The sequence below is a fragment of the Hypanus sabinus genome, chromosome 1, assembly GCF_030144855.1.
Source record: "Hypanus sabinus isolate sHypSab1 chromosome 1, sHypSab1.hap1, whole genome shotgun sequence".
Classification (NCBI taxonomy): Eukaryota; Metazoa; Chordata; class Chondrichthyes; order Myliobatiformes; family Dasyatidae; genus Hypanus; species Hypanus sabinus.
In genome coordinates, this window is record NC_082706.1 from 152,247,226 (window position 1) to 152,273,156 (window position 25,931).

At 43.8% G+C, this 25,931-nt stretch overlaps 1 protein-coding gene across 2 annotated transcripts in view; it reads right to left on the reverse strand.

The window, feature by feature from the left end:
• The window catches only part of LOC132399201 (RNA-binding Raly-like protein), a 489,585-nt gene that overhangs the window by 15,088 nt on the left and 448,566 nt on the right, over positions 1–25,931 (reverse strand). For both annotated transcript variants that reach the window (XM_059979344.1, XM_059979353.1), the window contains exon 5: positions 18,024–18,137. In XM_059979344.1, the coding sequence (XP_059835327.1) occupies positions 18,024–18,137 (114 nt within the window). The remainder of the gene's footprint in view (positions 1–18,023; positions 18,138–25,931) is intronic.

A 25,931-nucleotide genomic window follows, 5' to 3' on the forward strand; every position in this document is an offset into this window, starting at 1 on the left:
TATATTTTTGTTCTGTGAGAGGAAACTGAAGCTTCAGGAAGAAACCCACAGGAAGGAATGTACAGAAGAGGCTGGAATTGAACTCCGAACTCTGAAACCCTGAACAGTATTAATGTCACATAAAAAGCTATTGTGGGTATAGATAGGGTAAATGCAAGCAGACTTTTTTTCCACTGAGGTTGGGTGAGACTAGAACGAGGGGTCATAACTCAAGGGAAAAAGATGAAACATTTAAGGGGAACATGGGGGAGAATTTTTTCACTCAGAGGACAGTGGGAGTGTGGAATGAGCTGCCAGCATAAGTGGTGGACGTTGGTTCAATGTCAACATTTATGGGAAATTTGGATAGGTACATGGATGGGAACAGCATGGAGGGATATGGTCCAGATGCAGGTAGAAGGGATCTGGCATGGACTAGATGGGCTGATGGGCCTGTTTCCTTACTGTAGTGTTCTATGACTCTATGTAAATATTATATCTGGTGCAGCACTCCCTATAGAATTCACATGCTGCAAGCACACATGGAAACACTATGTAGTACAGTAGTTTGATTGCATTAATCATTTGCAATCGATTGCAGCTGTAAACATCACAGGTGGAGTGATGTGGAGTAGAACTTAGCTGGTGTTAAGTGTGCATGGTACACATCACTTGTCTAACCAGAAATAAATTATCATCCAATATTGGGTGCTACACTGTCAGAATTTGGAGCTGCATTTCTTTATCTGCTGCTGTGATAATGTATGGGCTGTAGTGCAGATTTTTAATGATTTCATGAGCTTACATTTGCATAACACTGAATGCTTGTACAAGTTGAACTAGAAGCTGTCTAAACAAAATTTTACAAAAGTTCAGCTAGAATACTCATTGTATTCCTGGCCAATATGGTTAATATTGTCTGGAGCTCGGTGAAAGAGTATCCAAATTGCATAGAGGGCTCAGAAACGGGAATCCTTTTCTATTGTAAGACTCTGCAGTTATTTTGGAGTTTTGCTGTAAGATGATGGACTCCTTGGATTCTGGTTCTAAGCATTTGATATATGCTTGGCAGATGCAATGGGAGCAGCTTAGACACATACCCTGACAGACAGAATTGCACTTAAGCTCTTTCTGTCTTTATCTTGCCTTGGAGACTAAGTCATGATTGCAGAAATGTGCTTTGTCTTTGGTGATAGAACAGCATAAGCTGATGCATCAGGGGAAAACAAAGGCCATCTGCTGAGTCCTCATTAAGCTTATTTATTCGCAAATGCTCCAGCAACCTTCAACAATAAAAAATTACACAAGTGTGCATTGTTAACCCTTATTGTGTACAAAAAGGAAAAATCATTAAATTGCAGTTTCAGCAGAGAACCCAAAGTTGAATGCTAATTATAAAACATGTATCACACCAGTGGTTTAGAGGGCTTGATAGGAAAGCCCCTCACATGGTTTGTCGGCTTGTCATGCCGCAAGGGCTTGTGTGCATCACTGATGTTGGGAGCTGAGTCATTGGTAGCTCATCTATTGGCAGGGCAGGATCTCCCATGACAGACAGATCTCAGCTGAGGTATCAAAATAAGACAAACCACCCACCTCGGCAGCAGAGGAAAGGCCTGACAATCTACTCCTGTATCTTGCCATGAAAACGCAATAGGCAACTACAGTAAAACACATATTGACAATGAGATAGTGCTGGAAAATGAGACCCCCAGATGACCCTCCAGAGTAAGGCCAGGATGTATAATGCAGTCAGAGTAAAGCCTTTGGGACCTTCAATTGCTGATGTTCCAGTGTACAAAATGAGGATCAGACGCTGCAAAGATATGTTGATGTTAGGTACATGGAACATACACAGTATGAATCAAGCAAAGTTAGAAATGGTGAAAGAAGAAATGTAATGCTTGCAAATTAACCTACTTGGAATCCGCAAGCTGAAGTGGACTGATACGGGACAATTTCAATCCCATCAACACTGGATATGCTATGCCAGAAATGACAAGTACTGCAGGAGCTTGCTGAAGCTGTCTTGAAAATCAGTGCAGCCAGCAATTGCCTAATCTCAATTTGTCTACAATGAAGACCTATCAGCATAACCATTGTACAAATATATGCACCAACAACAGATGCAGAGGAAAATTAAATAGATCAGTTGTATGAGCAAGTGCAGGCTGAACTTGCTGGAACATGCAAACAGGATAAACTGATAGATATGAGAGATTGGAGTGCAAATGTTGGGAGTGGAAAGGACGGTCAAGAAGTCGGGAAATATGGACTGGGTACCAGAAATGATGCTGAACAATGTTTAATCAACTTCTGCAAAACCAACAATTTGTTCAACTCAAACACGTTTTTCCAATGACACAAATGCAGACTGTACACTTGGACCTCTCCCAATGGATTACACAGAAACCAAATGGATTTTATCTGCGGATGAAAAAGCTCGACGATGTCAACTAAAACAAAACCAGGAGCTGACCGTGGCTCAGGCCACCAACTAATATTCAAGCTCAAAGTAAAATTGAGGAAACACAAGCCTTTCACCAGAATACAAAAATATGATCTTCAAAATATTCCAGCGGATGGCCTGAACAATTGTTTCGCTGCTCTAAACACAACCGATTGAGGGGAAGTATTGAGAATGCTGTACATGAAGAGTTTGAAAAGACTTGGCAAGAGGCGAAAACACAGAAAATACTGGGTTGGATGAATGAAGAAACACTAAAAATCGTACAGAAAAAAAAGAAGCCAAAAATATAGATAGAGGTTAGGTTACAAAAACACAATGACATGAAATATTGCAGAGCAATTTAAAGACTTTCAAGTAGACTGTATGCATCTAACATATTTATACAAGTACAATTGTAACACTGGGAACCCAATTTAAACTGACCCTATTATATTTATACATAAGTTAATATTTGCATTAGTTTAGACTAAGTTGCTTGCAGATATAATTTGCTCAGGCACAATGTTCCGATGGGGTCACAGAGTTATACAGCATGCAGACAGGCTCTTCAGTGCAACAAGTCCACACTGACTAACAATACGTTCCCATGAACCTTCCCCAGATTCTCCCATTTACCCACACGCCAAGGGCCTTGTTGTTAACCTATTCACTTGCATATCTCTTGGATATGGGTGACAGGGGAACCTCTGGGGTCTCAATGAGGACATGCTAGCTTTCACATAGACAGCACTAGAGTCAGGGTTGAACAAGGTATCGCGCGAGCTGTAGTTTAATTGTTCTTGCCTCTTGTGTGATATTCGAAATAGAGGCTTGTCTGCTAACCCAGGAGAAATCAAGTGAACCCATGACTATTTGATAATAACCTGATAAGTTCTTCCTGAGGTGACTGTTAAGTGTCTCTCTCAATTAACACCAGTGGGCAAAATAGATCTTCTGGTCATTCATTTCCTCACAGTTTTTTTTATAGAGGTTTGCTGGATGCAGTTCCTATTCTTGGATTTAAAAAAAAGTAATTGAACCATTAGAAAGTTCTTTTTCAGATTGTAAAATTCTCTGGGTTATTCTTTGGCTTGTGCAGCTGGATCCTGGACTTCCTGTCAGATCACTGGCAGGTGGCAAGAGTGGGCTCCCTCACCTCCACCCCACTGACTCTCAACACAGGTACCCCTCAGGGCTGTGTACCAAGTCCCCTCCTTTACTCCCTGTATACCCAAGACTGTGTCACCACCCACAGCTCTAAACTGCTAATTAAATTTGCCGATGACACTACGTTGATTGGCCTTATCTCAAACAATAATGAAGTGGCCTATACGGAAGAAGCAATCTCTCTGACACAGTGGTGTCAGGAAAACAACCTCTCCCTCAATGTTGCAGAAACAAAGGAGCTGGCTGTGGATTACAGGAGGAATGGAGACGGGCTAGCCCCTATTGACGTCAATGGATCCGGGGTTGAGAGAGTAAACAGCTTTAAGTTCCTTGCCATCCACATCACCGAGGACCTCACGTGGTCTGCGCACCTGTAGTTTTGAACTTCCCATGATTCAGGACATGTACAGAGACGGGTTTGAGAAAAAGGCCCAAAGAATCATTGGGGACCTGAGTCACCCCAACTACAATCTATTCCAGCAGCTACCATCCCGGAAACTGTAGTGCAGCATAAAAGCCAGGACCAATAGGCTCCAGGGCAGCTTCTTTCACCAGGCCATAACTCACGCTGATCTGAGTGTATTTCTATGTTATATTGACTATTCTATTTATTATAAATTACTTTGATTGCACATTGCATATTTAGATGGAGACGTAACTTAAGATTTTTGCTCCTCATGTATGTGAAGGATATAAGAAATAAAGTCAATTCAATTCAGTTCAATCCAATTGATGGGAAATAACTATTCAGAAATGCAGGGGTTTTTTTTGTTGTGATTCTTTATGGAAAGCATTTTGAAATTGAGGGTCAAAATGTCCACACACGTCACCTGGTAAAAGGTTGGAGAAGAAGCTAAAGCACAAAGCTTCACACAATCATCTGTCAGTTTGCAAAAAGCTTGTCTTATATGGAATTCTATCCCATATAAAGAGTTCAGAGGGTATGCCCTTTGGTTATCAACGTTCCAAGGATTTGGGTCTCTCGCACATCTAAGTATCTCATTATTTAAGTACGATTAATAGAACACCTCTTCATTTTTGGTGTTCTTTTGAAATAAAAAAAGCTCCACTCTTTCCTCAGTGCTAGTCTCTGTCACTATTTTAATGAAGCTCTAACTGGCCTTAAAATCTTCGTTACAGTCAGATATCAAAAGAAATGGTCATGATATCCTATTTTGTGAATTGTATAAAGATATCCTCAAAGTGTAGGCAATTCAGTCTCCCAGGGTCAGCCTGGATTCTGCAGGAGCTGATGTGACCCTGCTCCAAGCAATCTGAAAAGAAGTGATGAAATGCTGAAATAAGTGTTTCCTTTTCATTTGCTTTGAAATATTGTGGTTATTATCTATAAAATAATGAAGACAGAAGACGATTTTGACAGACAGTCAAGCAAATACTAAGAAATCTACTTACAAATAAGAAGCATGGAATTGTGTTGTACGGTGAGGTGGGTGTTTTGAGGAAGAAAAGGCAGCATTGTGGGCATGCAACAATAGGAGGCAGGAATTAATATTCAATTTGAACTGACAACCTTATCATATATGTACACCTAATATGTGAACCTATTGAAATGGTGAAACCACATTAATTCCCGGGTGTGCTATGCCTCTGTATTTCAAGTTTTCAATTAAGATCTCTTAAAGTTTGTAACCTTTAGTTCATAAACACTGCAAGTTGCATCTTGAGTAAAATCAAGAGACTCTACGTTAAACACACACAAAATGCTGGAGGAACTCAGCAGGCCAGGCAGCATTTTTGAAAAAGAGTAAACAGTCGATGTTTCAGGCTGAGATCTTTCATCAGGTCCTGGCCCAAAACATCAGCTGTTTACTCTTTTCCATAGATGCTGCCTGGCCCGCTGAGTTCCTCCAGTGTTTTGTGTGTGTGTTGCTTGGATTCCCACATCTACAGACTTTCTCTTGTTTGTGATTAGACTCTACATTATCAGGTATTTCATAATGAAATCATTGTGTGAAATGCCTGGATGCTGGTACAGTCAGCTGCACACAGACTATTGCTAAAGCTGTGTGGGCTTGACGGAGGAGATACCTTACACAGTTGGATAGATTCATTTGGTTCCACTTCACATCCACAACAAGAACCCAACCATCTTCCATTTTAAGGATAGAACCAGAAATGCTTACTTCATTGGAAAGATTAATTTTTGGTTAAAGAACATTTTTGCTCTATTACCTACTCTGTTTTCAGTTGGAGGAAGGCTGTCAGGGAACGGCATCCCAGGAGTTGAGAATGACAAGTAGAATGGTTAAACCATGAATGGACAGAGCAGAAGAAAGACAGAAAGGTATGATATGCTCCTGAAACACATTATCATTGTCAGTGAATTAAAACCTCCTAATGCACTGACAATCTTTTGAAACTTGTGTTTCAGCAATTCAGGAGTTCATTAGTTCTGAGTGTACTAAGATCCTTGAAATCCAAAATAACAAGTCAATAAATAAAATAAAGTGACTTTTATAGAGATTCTTACTCTCAAGGTAATCTGACCTTTTAAGTTGTCTTTCACTGTAACTGGAACGCGTTAGACTATTTCCAATTACTTTACTGCCCGTGAACATACTGATTTGTATATTTATATTTATTGTGTTTTTTATTATTGTGTTTGTAGCACTTACCCAACAGGGTGGTATATGTCTAGGGGAAAAGGAGATCCAGCCACTCACCAATCCCATCTCCCGTACACGCAGGTGCTGTGAGAATCAAGTTTATGCCGTGCGTACACACACCTTCTCAAACTCACACCAGATACCGTTGTGGAATACACTTTAATAATTTTACTAAAACTAAAAGAATACTATGCAATACAATATATATGAAGGAAAAGAAAATAAAGTAAAAGGCGCCAACTTATCAAAGTTCAGTCAGTTTAGTGTACATCGTTGGAGCTCAACCATCGAACCATGCGACCCCTCGTCACTTTCCTCTGACCTCCACGTCCTCGCACCTGGGACCACCCGGGTGGTCGACCGAGCAGTGCGGCGCATGTCCACCTTCCTCGGCGGCTCCTTCCCGCCTCCCCTGAAAAGACCGCAAAAACCCCCAAGCTCCCAGACCCACAAGACAAAATAACATTCCCCATTGGTCAACAAATGAATACAATCCCGATATCAGCAAGTCCAAAGCTAAACAACTGCGAGAGAAAGCACATCATACAAAGAAGCATTCCTACTCTTAACAGAACAAAGAAGTCTTTTTGATTAGCATACACAGTACATTGTACATTCTCTCCCCACCAGCAAATGTCATGCCCTCATGACATTACCAGAGTTCCCCAAGGCTTCTTGCAACACACGACACCCAACCCAGGTGCAGAAAGCAGCGATATAACTACCCAGAGCAGTAGAAATCACACTCGGTTCTCCTGACACCACATATGTCAACTGTTCCAGGGGCAGCCTACTTCTCTGAGATCTTCATACCCCTTCTGCCGACCCTTCAGCATCAGACCCCGTGGGGGACATTCCTGTCGGACCCTCATCCTCCCCCTCACTGGGCTCCCTCTTCACCTGCGAACTCTCTGCCTCGGACACGCCAGGTCTACCTGTCAGACCCTCACTCCCTCTCTCACGGGGTTCCCCCCTCACCTGAGAACCCTCTGGCTCACGTTCAGGTTCCACCCTCTCTCCCCCCAATGCTGGCTGCCTCTCCATATGACCATCAACACCTTCCCTCCTCTCGCCCAACTCAGTATGGGAAGGGCCAGGAGCCTCCTCTTCTGGTACTGGAGAGCCAGCGAATGGGAACAGGGGCCACTCATCTGAGTCGTCATCTTCCAAATCAGTATCCATTCCCGGGTTAAGAAGCCGTCCCGGCTCTTCAGCAGCAGCCTCTTCTCTCGCTCCGCGCCCTCGCAGAGTCCTTGTACTAGGCACAGCCTCCCACTCTGGCTCCTTGTCCACCTGCATCGCTTGACCCAGTGGCAGCAGGAGATTCCGATGGAGTACCTTGATAGGCCCATTCTCATCCTCGGGTTTCACCCGGAAAACCGGTAGATTCGGCATCTGGCTCTCTACCATGTAGGGGGTGGCCGCCCATCGATCTGCCAACTTGTGCTTACCGGGGAGTCCCAAATTCCGTAAAAGGACCCGGTCACCCATCAATAATTGAGCAAACTTCACCTTTTGATCATATCTCCTCTTATTCCTCTGATTTTGTTTGGTAGCCGCCGCCTCGGCCAATTCGTACGCCCTCTGTAACTCCCTCTTCATATTGGACACATACTTTAGATAGGGCTTCCCGGGTAATTCACCCACTTCAGCCCCAAAACACAAGTCAATGGGCAACTTCGCTTCCCGCCCGAACATTAGATAATAGGGCATCATTTCGAGTACAATTGTATCAATGAACCAATTGTCCAATATGACGACTCCACTTATTTTTCTGCCCAGTCTCCAGCGTCCCGAGCACATCCAACAGGGTCCTGTTAAATCTCTCAGGTTGAGGATCACTCTGTGTGTGATAAGGGGTAGTCCTGGATTTCTCAATCCCAAACATAGTCAGTAAGTCAAGGATAAAGCGGCTCTCAAAGTCCTGCCCCTGATCACTATGGATCCGTCTGGGAAGGCCGTAATGAACAAAGTACTTCTCCCAAAACACCTTCGCCACTGTCGTCGCCTTCTGATCCTTAGTGGGAAATGCCTGAGCATAGCGAGTGTAATGATTAGTGATGACTAAGACATTCGCGGTGTTGCTGGTGTCAGGCTTAATCGACAGGAAATCCATACATACCAGGTCCAGAGGTCCCGCACTCTGCAAGTGCGACAGTGAAGCCGCCAACGCTGGCAGGGTCTTCCTCCGGATGCAACGACTGCATCCCCTACAGTATTCTTCGACTTCCCCCCTCATCTGGGGCCAGTAGAACCCATCTTTGAGTAATCCGTGGGTCTTTTCCACCCCCAAGTGTCTGGAATCATCATGCAAGGCCTGGAATACAGTCTGCCGATACTTCTCTGGCATGACCAGTTGCCAATGGCGGGGTTGGTCCGGAGGCGCCGTGACCCGGTACAAGACTTGGTTCTTTAATTTTAACCGAGACCACTCCTTCAATAACAGAGGCACTGAAGCGTGTTTCGCCTTCTCAGCCCACGCCCCATCCCCCTTCTCGACCGGTCTTCACACTGTGCCAATGCCCGGGTCATTTTGCTGAGCAGTTGCCACTTCCCTCGGACTCAGTTCCGGCAACTGTTTAGTCCGCAGTGCAGTCAGGTCACAGTAAGCTAGGGGTATGGCGTCGTCAAAAACCCCCAAATGGTCCACTGCTCGCTCCAGCCTTCCTCTTCCCTTGGCCTTCACGGTGATAGCAAACTGACACATAGCCTTCACTCCAGGGGCAGGGACACTCTCCCACTCCTCGTCCTTCTCCTGTTCCCCCGGCTCCCGACATGACAAAGCATCCGCATCGACATTCCTGCTTCCTGGGCTGTACTTCAGGCTGAAATCATATACCAACAAGGCCGCCAGCCACTGATGTCCTGTGGCATCCAGTTTAGCTGAAGTCAGAATATAAGTGAGAGGATTGTTATCCGTTCTCACCTCAAACTTGGCTCCGTACAGGTAATTGCTCAGCTTGTCCACCACCACCCACTTCAGCGCCAGGAACTCCAACTTGTAAGTGGGATAGTTTCTCTCAGATGGCGACAAGCTGACAAAGGCTACTGGTCTCAATGCTTTGCCATGCTCCTGGTAGAGAACAGCCCCGAGACCCTCTCGGCTGGCATCGGTGTGCAGCACATATGGCTTTTGGGGATCAGCAAAAGCCAACACCGGGGCCAGGGTCAGCACCCTTTTCAAAGATTGGAACGCCTCTTCACATCGATCATCCCATCTTGAGCCGAAAAGTTCCGCCGGGTTCCAGTATCCTCCAGCGTCTTGTCTCCGGTCCCCCTTCCTTTTCTTCCCCACAGGTGGATAGCCACACAACAGCTGAGTCAACCGGTGACACATTTTAGCGTATCCTTTCACAAATTGGCGATAATACCCACAGAACTGCAAAAATGAGCGCAGAGCGCTCACTTTCTGGGGTCTCGGCCAGGTGGTCATGGCCTCTATCTTGGTTAGATCAGTAGCCACTCCTTCTTGCGAAATGATATGGCCAACGTAGCTGACTGATGACTTGCAGAACTGGCATTTGTCCAGGGAAAGCTTCAGCCGTTCCTCCTTAAGCCGGCTTAATACCTTTAACAGCCGCTCTTCATGTTCCTCCAAAGTCGATCCAAACACTATCAAATTGTCCAGGTACACTAGCACCTCCAGCAGATTCATAGTTTTCTACATGAGCCTCTGGAAGGTGGCTGCGATATGCCTTGGGGCATTCGTTTGAACTGAAAGAACCCCAGTGGGCAGATAAAGGCCGTTTTCTCTTTATTACCCTCACTCATCAGGATCTGGTAACATTCACTACTCAAGTCCAGCACACTGAACCACTTCACTCCACTCAGGCAGGCCAGCGTGTCTTCGACCCTCGGGACAATATACTGGTCAGAGACAGTTTGCTGATTCAAAGTCCTATAGTCCAGACACATGCGCACCCTCTCATTCTTCTTCCGTGCCACCACTATTGGGGACGCATAGGGACTTCGGGACTCAGCTATGATTGCAGCTTCCTTTAACTTGCACAAGTGCTGCTGCACACCTTTAACATCTGCTGGGGCCAGCCACTGGGATCTCTCTCGGAACGGGGTGTCCTCCGTCACCCGGATGGTGTGGCGAGTGCTTTTGGAGCAGCCCACATCAAACTTGCCTGGAGAAAAAACAGCTTCCATCTTCAGCATCTTCTCCACCAGCCTGCATTTCCACTCCGGCGACACAGGAGAATCCCCGAAGTTAAAGGCTTCAGTGGTCAGTTCCCCTCGATGCTCCAACCCCTCCCTGTTAGGGGTCCTCACTGGTGCGCTAGACATTACCGTCCCCGGGAACAGATGTGCCAGCGGCATTCCCCTTTTAAAGGTGATTTCTCTTGCTGTAGTGTTCCTGACACTTATGGCTATATGCCTCGCATGTACCACCCCTGGTCTCTGCACTTCGGGCCTCACCAGCGCCCCCGCCAGAAATCGTGTTTCCCCTTCAAGATCGTCTGGGGCGTCTACCAACAGGGCTTCGCCCATCGGCACCCCGGGGAATCTGGGGGTCCCCATCACAAATGCTACCTCCCCTGGTCGGATCACCTTGGGCCTTGCCTGCGTACACCACACCGTCCCTTGTTTACACTCCGGGTCCAACCCTTGTGGGGCAACCCCTCCTTTGAATACCGCTGGAAACACTGGATGCACTGAGAGGGTCTCCAGAAAGTGTTCCTCGCCCCCTTCTCCTTACAAGCTCCCAGGAGCCGTCGCACAACGGGGGTTAGTCCCCACCAGGAGGGCAGCACCACCAGTTTCCACCGGGTCAGGACACACCAACACCAATATCTCAATAGCTTCGGACACTCCCACATCGCCCTCCGAGAACTCCAATCTCACCGATAGGTACCCATCGTACGGGTAATCACCCTTGCTCACACCCCAAATCTGTCAAATGGGGTTACGGGCAAATGCTTTAGATATTGGTTGTAGAATGACCGGTACAATAAGGTCACCTGCGATCCCGTATCAAGAATGGCTTTTGCGTAAACTCCCTCTATCCATAGACACACACTGGCATGGGGATCTACCAGCCCATCTGGAATAGAGGCGTGGGCACCCGGTGGTCCCCTGGCTGATCTCTGGGAACGTGTTCCTCCAGAGGGTCCAGTCCATTCCCTCACTGAGCCTCTCCTAAGTTTCCCGACACCTCTCCCTTCTTAGTCACCGGGGGGGGGCTTGCCCTCCTTGTCTCTCACAATCCCACCGAAAGTGTCCCTCCTCTCCACAGCTATAGCACACCCTCGGCCGTCCACAGTCCCGCCTGAAATGCCCCTTTTTCCCACAGTTAAAGCAAATGCTGCCCACCGTCCCTCCTCTCCCAGGATGGCCCCCACTCCCAACCCACTGCACGAGCCACCCCCGGGAGTGAGTACCTTCCCTGTTCTTCCCCTCCAGAGGGGGGTCCCTACTCCCCTGGGGATTGTCATTCCTCCACCCAGCCACCACTTCCTGTATCGCTGAGGATTGCTCCTGGTGGCCCGAGCCCCTTTTCCGCCCCAACGCTCTCTCTTCCTCCCGCACCTCTCTAATCAGTTGCCTGAATGATAGAGGGGGGCCCTTTCTATAAGCCTGCCGGATAGTCCATGCCACCTCGTCCTCCTCCAAAGAGCCACTGAATATCTGACTCATCCTCACGCCAGCCACGTCAGGCGCCTTCACTACCCCCCGGCGCCGCAGCCCCGAGAGCATCCCCTCCATCCGAAATATGTACTCGGAGAGCTTTTTCCCTCTCCATTGTTCCAGGCATTGAAACTCTGCTAAAAGCAGCCAGGGTTCAACCCAAACACTCCCTGAAAAACTTCTATGCATTCCTCCACTGAAGCCCCAGGCTTTTCATCTTTCAACTCCCAGACTGTTTTGGCTGTCGAACCCCTCAAACTTCCTACCAATCGCTGCCTCTTCTCCTCCTCCGAGCCTGGCTACTCCTCCAACATCAAAGACGTATGCTTGATCCAGGTCTCATAGTCCACCTCCCCGTCCGGAGTAGGCTTGGCTCCGGAGAACACCCCCAGCTTCAGCCGTGGCCTCTCGGCCACCCCCACCAGGGAGTTAAGTGCGGCAGCCAGCTCCAAGGCCTCCACCGTCCCTGGGGAGCAGGGCCTAGTCATGGCTCCCTCCTCCGGTGTCTCATCATCCTCATCCTCAGAGAGGGTGTGGAGCCCCCACAGCCCTGCCTCCCTCGAAACATTGACCATCGCTGGCCGTTCCAACGTCATGACGTCAGCACTCGTACGAACCAACACCCAACTAAACTCTACCTCTTTACCACACCGCCTAGCTACCAATTCGACCTGCCCAATACCTTTTACCGAACGTAACCCCCGCACTAACGCGTCTCCCGAAACTCAAAAATCCACCCCGCTCACTACACAGGCATACTGCACTGGTACACCTTCCAACTCACACCAGCTAACAATCTTATCTCTGTCCATCTCCACTCTGCTACCTGTGTGATTCCACAGCACCTGACAATCCAATCTCGGATGAGCCCCCACAAATGTAACACTTACCCAACAGGCTGGTATATGTTTAGGGGAAAAGGAGATCCAGCCACTCACCAACCCCATCTCCCATACATGCAGGTGCTGTGAGAATCAAGTTTATGCTGCGCGCGCACACACACCTTATCAAACTCACACCAGATACCGTTATGGAATACACTTTAAAGATTTTACTAAAACTAAAAGAGTACTATGCAATACAAGATACATGAAGGAAAAGAAAATAAAGTAAAAGGCGCCAACTTATCAAAGTTCAGTCAGTTTAGTGCACATCGTTGGAGCTCAACCATCGAACCATTTGACCCCTCGTCACTTTCCTCCGACCTCCACGTCCTCGCACCTGGGACCACCCGGGTGGTCGACCGAGCAGTGCGGCGCATGTCCACCTTCCTCGGCGTCTTCTTCCCGACTCCCCTGAAAAGACCGCAAAAACCCCCAAGCTCCCAGACCCACAAGACAAAATATCATTCCCCATTGGTCAACAAATGAATACAATCCTGATATCAGCAAGTCTAAAGCTAAACAACTGCGAGAGAAAGCACATCATACAAAGAAGCATTCCTACTCTTAACAGAACAAAGAAGCCCCATTTTGATTAACATACACTGTACATTGTACATGTTCTTTACCTTATTGTGTTTTTTTAATTAATGTGTTCTTTATTGTGTTCTTTTTTTGAGCTGAATCAGATCTGTTGTAACAATTTTTTCATTCCCCTTTGCCATTTAATACTGGAAATGACGTTAAACAATCTTGAATCTTGAATCATGAATGGTAACAAAACCTTTGCAGTAAAAATGACTAGTCACGAAGATAAAATCAGAAATAAACAATCTTCAGTAAGAGACCCAATCCCTATAGTGCTGTATATTACCTATTGAATGTTCTTGAAGAGACATCAGCAGCTTTATCAATTATTTGTTCTAAAACACTCATAAAATATTGAAAACTAAATTATAAAACCTGAAGGAATCAAAGCTGATATTTATTGGCTATATTGTAGAAGTGCCAATTTAAACTGCATTCTGGGGTTGAGTTAATATGGCAATCATGATGAAAAGATTACTTTAGTAGCATTAAAATTGTTGAGAATTATATCTTGACTTTTCTGGTTCAATGATTAGCAGCACTCTTAAACTAGCTAATCTGCACAGTTTTTAATTCCCTTGTAGTTCTCACCCACTTAAACTTCCCAGAGCCTTCCAGTGAGTAAAACAGGTGTATCTGCCAGAACCAGACAGATGGCTCATCATTAAATGCACACGGAATTTTTTTGGATTTGATAGAATGCCAATACATTTTTGAGGGAATATTGTTTATATTGTCAATCCAGCCGCACTTGAGGTAAACCAGAACTGGTCACTGTGACTTAACCCTGCATAAATACAGAAGTATCTTTTGAAGAAAGTGGGGTGAAAGGGATTCAGAATGTCACAGATCACAGTAATTGAGGGTACTTCCCAACTACCATCCAGCTTCCACAATCAGCTGCCATCTGTCTCGGAGCTGCCTCTTCCATAAGGAGCTTGTCAAGGTGTGCAACTTTATCAACAGAATAGTAATGTGCCAGGCCCTTGTACTCAACCAGTTGGCCCCATTGCTGGATTGGCCAGATGGTTGTCCACTGACCAACTATTCAATGCAATGAGTTATAATCGGCTCCGTTAGTCTTGAATTAGATAGTAGGAACAAGGTACGCAGAAGTGACAGAGCCATGAAAGCATGCATTCCCACTATCTAAACAAAATAAAGCAAAGAAAAATGTCAAAGATATTTTCAAAGCACAAGATGACACTCAGAGAAAAATGCTGAGAATGCAAATTTTAACAACATTGACTTCAAATTGCTCATACATTCCACACAGGACAACAAAAATAATTTAACTGTATCACTTTTTTTGACTAGGGGAATATGAAGATTGGGATTTCGTGCAGAATCTATTATTTGGTTTTATTCCACGATAACATAAAGGGCAGGAAAATTACTGGTTACACTATAAGTATAATAATCACAAAAAAGAAAACATCTGCAGATGCTGGAAATCCAAAAAATGCTGGAGGAACTCAGCAGGCCAGGAAACATCTATGGATAAAAGTAAACAGGGTATGTTTTGGGCTGAGACTCTTCATCAGGACTGGAGAAGAAAGATGCGGTCAGAGTAAGAAGGTCGGGGAGCGAGGAAGAAATACAAGGTAGTAGATGATAGTTGAAACCAGGAGGGGGGAAGGATGAAGGAAAGAGCAGGGAAGGTCCTGAAAACAGTCTACAGGGAGTTAGGAAAGAAGCTGAGAAGCAGGACCTCAAAGGTTGTAACCTTGGGATTACTTCCTGTGTCACACAGCAGAGAGTAAAGGAATAGAGTGAGATGAAGGATAAATGTGTGGTTGAGGGATTGGAGCGGGGGCAGGGATTCAGATTTCTGGATCACTGGGACCTCTTTTCGGGCAGGCATAACCTGTACAAAAAGGATGGGTTGCAATTGAATCCAAGTGGGACCAATATCCTGGCAGGGAGGTTCATTAAGGCTGAGGAAAAGGATCTTGGCGATTGTAGGGATGACTTATAGTGGACTGAAAAGCTTGAGCATATAGACATTAAGAAAGAGGATGTGCTTGAGCTTTTGGAAAGCACCAAGTTGGATATGTCACTAGGACTGGACAAGATATACCCTAGGCCACAGTGGGAGGCAAGGGAGGAGATTGCTGAACCTCTGGCAATGATCTTTGCATCATCAATGGGGACAGGAGAGGTTCAAGAGGAATGGAGGGTTGCAGATGTTGTTCCCTTATTCAAGAAAGGGAGTAGAGGTAGCCCAAGAAATTATAGACCAGTGAGTCTTACTGCAGCGGTTGGTAAGTTGATGGAGTAGATCGTGAGAGGTACGATTTATGAACATTTAGAGAGGCATAATATGATTAGGAATAGTCAGCATGGCTTTGTCAAAGGCAGGTCATGCCTTATGAGCCTGATTGAATTCTTTGAGGATGTGACTAAACACATTAATGAAGGTAGAGCAGTAGGTATAGTGTATATGGATTTCAGCAAGGCATTTGATAAGGTACCCCATGCAAGGTTTATTGAGAAAGTAAGGAGGCATGGGATCCAAGGGGACATTGCTTTGTGGACCTAGAACTGACTTGCACACAGAAGGCACAGAAGGTTGTAGATGGGTCATATTCTGCATGGAGGTTGGTGACCAGTGAAGTGCCTCAGGGACCTCTTCTGGGACTTCTTCTCTTTGTGATTTTTATAAATGACCTGGATGAAGAAGTGGAGGGATGGGTTAATAAATTTGCTGATGACACAAAGGCTGGTGGTGTTGTGGATAGTGTGGAGGGCTGTCAGATATTACAGCAGGACATCGATAGGATGCAAAACTGGGTTGAGAAGCAGTGGATGGGGTTCAACCCAGATAAGTGTGAGGTGGTTCATTTTGGTAGGTCAAATATGATGGCAGAATATAGTATTAAGGGTAAGACTCTTGGCAGTGTGGGTGATCAGAGGGATCTTGGGGTCCGAGTCCATAGGACACACAAAGCTGCTGCGCAGATTGACTGTGTGGTTAAGAAGACAAATGGAACACTGGCCTTCATCAATCGTGGGACTGACTTCAAGAGCTGAGAGGTAATGTTGCAGCTGTATAGGACCCTGGTCAGACCCCACTTGGAGTACTGTGCTCAGTTCTGATCACCTCACTTGAGGAAGGATGTGGGAACTATAAAAAGGGTGCAGAAGAGATTTACAAGGATGTTACCTGGATTGGTGAGCATGTCTTATTAGAATAGGTTGAGTGAACTCAGCCATTTCTCCTTGGAGCAGTGGAGGATGAGAGGTGACCAGATAGAGTTGTAAAAGATGATGAGAGGCATTGCTCGAGTGGATAGTCAGAGGCTTTTTCACAGGGCTGAACTGGTTGCACAACAGGACACAGGTTTAAGGTGCTGGGGAGTAGATACAGAGGAGATGTCAGGGGTAAGTTTTTTACTCAGAGAGTGGTGATTGTGTGGAATGGGCTGCCGGCAACGGTGGTGGAGGCGGACACAATAAGATCTTTTAAGAGGCTCCCGGATAGGTGCATGGAGCATAGAAATATAGAAGGCTATGGGTAACCTGAGATAATTTCTAAAGTAAGTACATGTTTGGCACAACGTTGTGGGCCGAAGAGCCTGTATTAAGCTGTAACTTTTCTATGTTCGATGTAAGTTGATTGGTAAAAGTGATAATTGGCTGGAGAAGGGGGAATCTATGGAAGAAAAGGAAGGGGGAGCACCAGGGGAAGGTGCTGGGCAGGTAAGGAGATAAGGTAAGAGAGGGACATGGGAATGGGAAAGGCTTGGGAGGGGAGAAATTACCAAAAGTTTGAGAAATCGAGGTTCATGCCATCTGTTTGGATTCTATCCAGATGGAATATAAGGTGTTGCTCCTCCAACCTGAATGTGGCCTCATTGTGGCAGTAGAGTTTATTTCTCATCACTTAAGTTTTATACATGAGAAAAAGTTATTTTTGTAACATATCATGGTTTTATACATATTCTTATGAAATAAAACAATCAAGTATAAGCATTGTGGTACCTGGAAGGGTACAATGTTCATTACACTAAAATATCTAATTTGGAGACTGAACCATAATGCAACAAGTTTCAGTATTATGAAATTAAGATGAAAATACAAATGTGTGGAAGGACTTGGATATCAAATGTCTTAGTATTTCAATCCCTGATGTATAGATTCACCACATGAATGTCCTAATCCTAGCTCCTTTCCCCTCCAATTACATTTCCAGGGATGCATGAAAAATATTCAGTAAGAGAAAGTTTAAGATTAAACACCATTGCTGTGGCTCTAATTTCATTCCCTGCCGGGTCTATGAAAACCAGTATCTCCATAGAGCAATTTATGTCATTTTTCCCGCTGGTGAAGTAATTTGTTTTTATTTAAATCAGAAACTAACCATTAAATATTCAAAAAGTGACATTTATGAATTTACCCAGAACCCTCTAGCTCAGATCACTTACAATTTAAATTACAATAATGTTCCCCTTATTCCCGTAAGTACTTTTAAAATAGAGCAAGACCGACAGTCTTCTCAGTTTTAGGCTTCATTTGTTGGAACAGTGTGATTTAAGGTAACTATTACGTTACAATAAAATTTTAAGAACTTGTTATATAAAGAAAATCACTTTGGGCCATGTATCTTTCCTGATATGTCAAAGTGACTGATGACTCTGTGGTGGCTTAATTTATCCCAGGATGACTTGTCTGTTACTGGTGCTTATTTCTACCCACCGGCATCTGCCTTTTGTTGTTTCTCAATCTTCTCCAGTCTTCCCAGCAAGAAGTCAATTTTGTTTTTGATTTGGGTCAGTTCCTTCTTGATTGTCTGCAGCTCATCTGATTTCACTGGGGACAGAGAAGCGTACAATCGAAATGCATGCCATTTCATCTTTTGTTCAAATAAGACAACAATCTTATAGTTTGTTTCCTCTGCTTGACAGAGTAGTTCAGAAACTCTGATTAATGCTGGGAGTTATGCATTTGCTAACTGTTTAAACATCTACATACACTGAAGAGACTAAAGTTGTTTTAATTGTTTAAGGTACAAATCTTTATAATTCATGCAAAAAACAAAATAAGATCATGTGAAAACTTGAGCAATAATATTGATAAACAATTTACTGTTAATATTCTAGGAATTGAATACCTGTAAACCATGGGTTATTATATTAGCTGGTAACACATTTAAATTATAGTTCAGATTTTATTTCTTCTATTTTTCAGGATAAAACTCACAGGATACACACTAAATATATTCAACACACTATTCTTTTTCATGAACATTATCACAGTGGGATTTAATCTCGTTTATGTAGATACATTTTAACCAGGGTAACATAAAAATTTGTTGCGTAATATACGCCAGCTATCAGTTTACTTTTATTGCAATAGACGTGACATTTAAGAAAACTTAAAATTGCCACAACATATTTACTCTGTTCAATCTCAGTTGCAAATCATTTTCCATGCTAACTTGGGAATTATAGCTGGATGAATGCATCCTGTTAATCTTATTGATATGTTATCACTTTAAAATGAATAAAGTAGTTTATATCCTATTACAAGAAAATTAAATATGTTTGTTGCATAAAATACATGAGAAGATAACAAATCTGTATTTTCCATTATGGTTCTCATAGGTACATATTGTGTTTATAATCACTTTCAATAACAGAAAAATCTTAAAGAAAAGAACATAAACATTGCATCTTACCAATTCTGTTCTTCAGATGTCAAGTATATTTACCAAGCACGATGAGATTTTGATGGTATTTAGATTATAAACTCAAATGGCATCTTTAATTCCAGTCTGAAGCAGTTTGATTGCAATGCTTATCTTTGATATATTCAGGTAGATATGGGATATATCTGATCCATTTACTGGGCTACCTATGACCTTAGATCTGAAGGTCAATAACATGCTTAATAAGCTTACATGACTGTGCCTGGTGCTGAATACAAAGAAGAGTTGGGATTTAATTAACTGAAGTAAATTAAATGGAACATCAAGCTTTGTTTGTCCCTTTTGTTCTCAGTTCATTAGCATTCTACTCTTCAGATTTATTGCAGCTAATATCCTCGACATGAAACTTACTGAGTTTTTTGTTGGATACAATGCTAACACCTGAAATGCATATCTGAACAATTGCGCTGCACTTTGAACATTCAGTGATGTCAGCCCACCTGTCTGGACCACAGTTGTGGGGTTAAGAAGAATTCTCCAAACACTTGCAATGCACATTTCACTTCTGAAGCTCCATACCAGTTTGCAGATGTCGTGGTCAAATTAAAAGAGACATCATTGATACTGCAGAGATCAACATTACCAGGGTCATGTGTCTGGCAAGAAGCTGCAAACAGCCTGGACATTATGTTCTCAGTCCCAAGGACAAACACAAATTCATCTACTATTGGCTAGTAAAAGTAAGTATAAGATGAATGATCAAGTTGTGGATGAAGATATGTGCAATAATGTAATGAGTGTCATTTCAGCCACACTAAGAACAATAATTATGAAAATATCAATTCATAAATACAGCACAAGTTTAAGTATAAACTCGAATAATATTGATTGGTTTGAGGCAGATGCAGTATTTTGGGATTTTGGATTTTTAATTTGTTTCTCTAGTAATGTGCACATATCACTGAAATGGCACTCACACCAGATAGTCAGGTAGTTAAATGATACGGGAAAATTATTAAAGTCTGTGAATATTTGGTTCCTAACAGCTCTGACATCCTGTGGGATTGGTAGTCCTTGCTTTTTGATTGTATTCTGACATCCTATACAGTTTTCTCCTGATAAGTTTCCAATGGTTAATCTTTTTGCACGGCAATTGACAGGGGATGTAATGTGGCAGACAATGAAGAGCGTGACAATTCCGCAAGGGGTGATCTTAGAATCTCTTTAGAAAGCTCTGGTTATGAAAGTAAGTACTCTGACCTTGGAGACCTATTGTGGGCTTAGGTCCCTGGTTTTAGACAAACTAATCCTCTTGGAGTCAAGCACTTCGGCTAGATCACTTCTGTAAGAGTAAACTGAAAACAGGTAAAGTCACCAGTTGTATGTACAGAATAAAAATGAAAGTTTGCACTCTGCTGACAACTATAAGCAGTGCTGTCCGTGTCTTAGTAGATAATGCAATAGATTGCATAGCTCATTGAGACTACCCTTCATGAAGCAGTGATGTAAAACATGGTGCTTTTCGGTCAGCTGGTGGTATCCTGAATCTACACATAGCTTAGGGATTCCTGTATCCTTTCCTTGCAGGGCTGCTTTACATCCCATCACCTTGTCTGTGCAATCACTCTTGTAGCAGTTCTTTGTGTTTTATGCCAAAGGGAAAGGAAGGGGGGGGGGGCACAGCAGAATAGAGTCATTGCATTCTAAGGCATGGAAACAGGCCATTGAGTTCAACACATTAATGCTAACAAAGATGTGTACCTGAGCTAGTCTGCTTTTGGGGCCTCCATCCCTCTAATCCTCCCTGTCTATTCATCTGTCTAAATTTCTTTGTGTGGTGAACTATGTGCCTGTCGGGACACGCCCCTGCTGACTGCTCCTGTGGCTCCTCCCACAGGCCCCTGTATAAAGGAGACCTGCGGCCTGACGCTCGGCCTCAGTCTCCAAGACATTGTATGATAGACACTCACTCCTGGTTCCTTCTTCCAGTCAATAAAAGCCGATATCTCGCCTTACGTCTCAATGTGAGTTATTGATGGTGCATCAAGGTGTTGTAATTGTACTCACCTTAACAGCTTCCTCTGGCAACTCTTTTCATATGTCATCCTTTGTCGTCTGGAAAGACTTGCCTCTTTTAAATCTTTACCTTCTCACCTTAAACTGACTTCCCTACCCCAGGAAAAAAATACTGGAACTATGCACCTGTTTTTAACTTCTCATGATCTGATATACCTCCTTGTCACTGCTCAGCTCCCCATGTTCCAGGACAAGGCTATTCCTTCGAACTCAAGCTGTCAGTCCTACCAACAATCACCCTGCCTCCTTCAAGGAACTTCATACTTGAATCCCTAAGTCTCTTTGTTCCTTTACATTCTCCAGGGCCCTACCATTTACTGATAAGTTTCTGCCTGGTTTAACTTACTAAAATATAGCACTCTGCAGATAGATTCCATCTGCTCTTCCCTGGACCACTTCCTCAGTCGATCTAGATCCTGTTGTAATAATCATAGTCAACCTACACCATCAATTTTGGTATCATCTGCAAAGTTGCTAAAGACGCCATCTGGATTTTCATCCAGATCATTAATATAGATGATAAATTTTTAACAATAGCCTAATTAGAGAGAGCCAGCATGATTTTATGCAAGGTAAATTGTGTCTTACTATCTTGATCGAGTTTTTTGACGAGATGATGAGGGTGATTGATGAAGGCAGAGCTATGGATGTTGTCTACATGGATTTAAGTATGTAATGCATTTGGCAAGATCACAATGGCAGGATTACCCAGAAGATTAAGATACATGGAATCCATGGTGTATTAGCTATTTTGTCTCTGAACTGACTTGCCCATTGAAGACAGAGGGTGGTTATTGAAGAGATTTATTCTACCTGGAGGTCTGTGATTAGTAGGTTCCACAGGGATTTGTGCTAGGACCTTTGCTGTTTGTGATGTATGCAAATGACTTGGATTAAAATGTAGGTGGATGGGTTAGAAAGTTTGTAGATGATATCAAGATTAGTAGTGTTGTGGATGGCTTAGAAGACTGGCAGTGAATACAACGGGATATAGATCAGTTGTAGATATGTTTGGAGAGATGGCAAATGGAGTTTAACCCAGCCAAGTGTGAAGTGTTGCACCTCGGTAGGTCAAATATAAAGAGACAGTACATTGTTAAGGGCAAGACCCTTAGCAGTGTTGATGAACAGAAGGATCTTGGGATCGAAGTTCATAGCTCCCTGAATGTGGCTACATGGGATGAATTGGTAGTTAAGAAGACATATGCTATGTTTGCCGTTATTGTGATTACTGTTGCGACAGTGACACTGTAATTTCCTTTGGGATCAATGAAGTATCTACATGTACAAAAGCTGGATGAACTCAGCAGGTCAGGCAGCATCTGTTGAAATGAGCAGTCAATGTTTCGGGCCAAGACCCTTCGTCAGGTCTGAAGAAGGAGGGGGCAGGGGCCCTATAAAGAAGGTGGGGGGAGGGTGGAAGGTGCCAGGTGAAAAACCAATCAGAGGAAAGATCAAGGGGTGGGGCAGGGGAAGCAGGGAGGGGATAGACAGGAGAGGTGAAGAAGGAATGGATGGAGAAAGCATTGTGGGTAGTAGAAGGCAGAATCATGAGAGAGGTGATAGGCAGCTAAAAGAGGAGACAGAGTGAAAGTGGGATGGGGGAAGGGAGAGGGAGGGAATTACCAGAAGTTGGAGAATTCGATGTTCATACCAATGGGCTGGAGACTACCCAGACAGTATATGAGATGTTGTTCCTCCAACCTAAGTTTGGCTTCATCATGGCAGTAGAGGAGGCCATGTAAGGACATATCCGAATGGGAATGTGATGAAGGGTCTCAGCCCGAAACGTTGACTGCTCATTTCAACAGATGCTGCCCGATCTGCTGAATTCGTCCAGCTTTTGTACGTGTTGATTTGATCACAGCATCTGCAGTGTATTTTGTGTTTATTTTTCATTACTCCGCTGCGTAGTCTCTTCGAGGTATGCCTACCCTGAAGAAGTTTAAATCTTCTCGATGAATGGTTTCCGCCCGAAATGTTGACTGCTCATTTCAGCGGATGCTGCCCGACCTGTTGAGTTCATCCAGCTTTTGTACATGTTGATTTGACCACAGCATCTGCAGTGTACTTTGTGTTTAATGAAGTATCTATCCATCTATCTATTAGTCGAGGCATTGAGTTCAAAAGTCAGAAAGTAACATTCCAGCTTTATAACATTCCAGTTAGGTTGCATTCAACTAAACATAGCTCAAACAACATCATTAAATTTGCTAATGATACAACCATTGTTGTTAGGTTCTCAGATGGAAATGAGAGAGCATACAGGAGCAAGATATACCATTTAGTTGAGTGGTGTTGGAGCAACAATCTTGCACTCCACATCATCGAGACCAAAGAGCTGATTGTGGACTTCAGGAAGGGTAAGACAAGGGAATGCAAACCAATCCTCATAGAGGGATCAGAAGTGGAGAGGGTGAGCAATTTCAAGTTTCTGGGTGACAATATCTCTGAGGACGTCATCTGAATGCAGCATATTGATGCAACTATAAAGATGGAAAGACAGCAGCTATATTTCATTAGGAGTTTATGGAGATTTGGTTGGTCAACTAAAACTCACCAAACTTCTACAAATGTACCATGGACGGGCCTCTGCACAGGATCAGAAAAAGCCATGATATGCCCTTTTCCAGGAAGTACAGGAGCCTGAGGACACACACTCAGTGTTTCAGGAACAGCTTCTTCTCCTCTATCATCAGATTTCTGAATGGACAATGAACCCATTAACACTACCTCACTGTTTTTCCTCTTGTTTTGCACTATTCATTTAACTTAATTTTTTTACATATGTTCTTATTTTAGTTTATTGTGTATTACCACAAAAATTACAAATTTCACAACATATGATATTGATATTAAACCTGATTCTGATTCTGTTTCTGACATATACCTCCTTTTTCTGGCCAGAGCTTCAATGTCCCTCATCAACCAGGGTTCCCTAACCTGGCCTGCATTGCCCTTCACTCTAACAGGAACACGTGGCCATGAATTCTCCCTATCTCACTTTTAAAAACTTCCTTCCAGTCAATGATCCCTTTACTTTAATAATCTTACCCAAACATGCTTTGCAAGTTTTCTGTCTAATGTCATCAAAATTAGCCTTGATGTAATTTAGGACTTCAACTAGTGAAACAGGTCTATCTACTTCCATAGCTATTTTAATAAAATTACAGAGCCACTGGTCCCAAAGTGCTCCCTCACTGCAACCTCAGATACTTGCCCTGTCTTATTTACCAACAACAGGTCAAATGTTAGTTTTCTCATCCCCACCTCCATCACAAATCCAGTAGGAGCATTTACATAATACTTGAGAAAAATTGCCAAGACAATCTTAACAAAATCCTGACCCATCCATACCCGAAACACAGTGTCTGTCCCAGTTGAATTTAGGGAAGTTAAAATCATGCATTACAAACCTATTTTTCCTACCCTTATATGTGATCTCTTTGCATGACTGCTCCTCTAATTCCTGCTGACTATCGAGAGTCCATAGTACAAGCCCAATTTATTTCTAAGTCTCATTGTATGATCCCACAGGGTTATCTTCCTTAAGTAACATCAAGATATTCTCCCTAATCAAAAATGCAACTACCCCCCTTCTCCTACATTTACCCCTATCACGCCTGTAGCATCTGTACCAGGATCATTGAGCTTTGAGGCTTCCCTGTTCCTCAACCATGTTTCTGTATGATATCCCAGTCCTATATGTTTACCATGGCCCAGCTTCATCAGCCTTATCTGCCATGCTTCATGCATGAAAGTAAATAAAATTTGGTCTTGAATCTTCCTGTCCTGCCTGCTGCAATCACTTGCTTCATCTTCCATATTTGCTCCTTTCTCATATGCCACACTGTCACTTTGTGTACCACACCCACTAGGAAGCTCACAATAAAACTGACAAGGTCAGCAAAGATGAGTCCAAACACAAATCGTTTCTTGCATCACATTGCATTATACATTGCAATAATACAAACAAAAATATGATAATGTCCTAACATCATAATTTTACATTTTCTTGAATTCTCATTTTTTGTATACAGTTAAATTTAATAAATAGTGCGTAACCCATTGAATATAGAGTTTATTATAATTAACAATGGAACATTGTCAATTCGTATTATGGATTTTTACAGTAATAAAGGAAGGTTGTTATACCCTTAACACACACAAAATGCTGGTGGAACACAGCAGGCCAGGCAGCATCTACAGGGAGAAGCGCTGTCGACGTTTCGGGCCGAGACCCTTCGTCAGGACTAACCAAAAGGAAAGATAGTAAGAGATTTGAAAGTAGTGCGGGGAGGGGGAAATGCGAAATGATAGGAGAAGACCAGAGGGGGTGGGATGAAGCTAGGAGCTGGAAAGGTGATTGGCGAAAGTGATACAGAGCTGGAGAAGTGGAGAAGGGAAAGGATCATGGGACGGGAGGCCTCAGGAGAAAGAAAGGCGGGAGGGGAGCACCAGAGGGAGATGGAGAACAGGCAAACAACTAAATATGTCGGGATGGGGTAAGAAGGGGAGGAGGGGCATTAACGGAAGTTAGAGAAGTCAATGTTCATACCATCAGGTTGGAGGCTACCCAGCCGGTATATAAGGTGTTGTTCCTCCAACCTGAGTTTGGATTCATTTGGACAATAGAGGAGGCCATGGATAGACATATCAGAATGGGAATGGGACGTGGAATTAAAATGTGTGGCCACTGGGAGATCCTGCTTTTTCTGGCCGACCGAGTGTAGGTGTTCACCGAAACGGTCTCCCAGTCTGCGTCGTGTCTCACCAATATATAAAAGGCCACACTGGGAGCACTGGACACATTATACCACACCAGCGGACTCACAGGTGAAGTGTCGCCTCACCTGGAAGGACTGTCTGGGGCCCTGAAT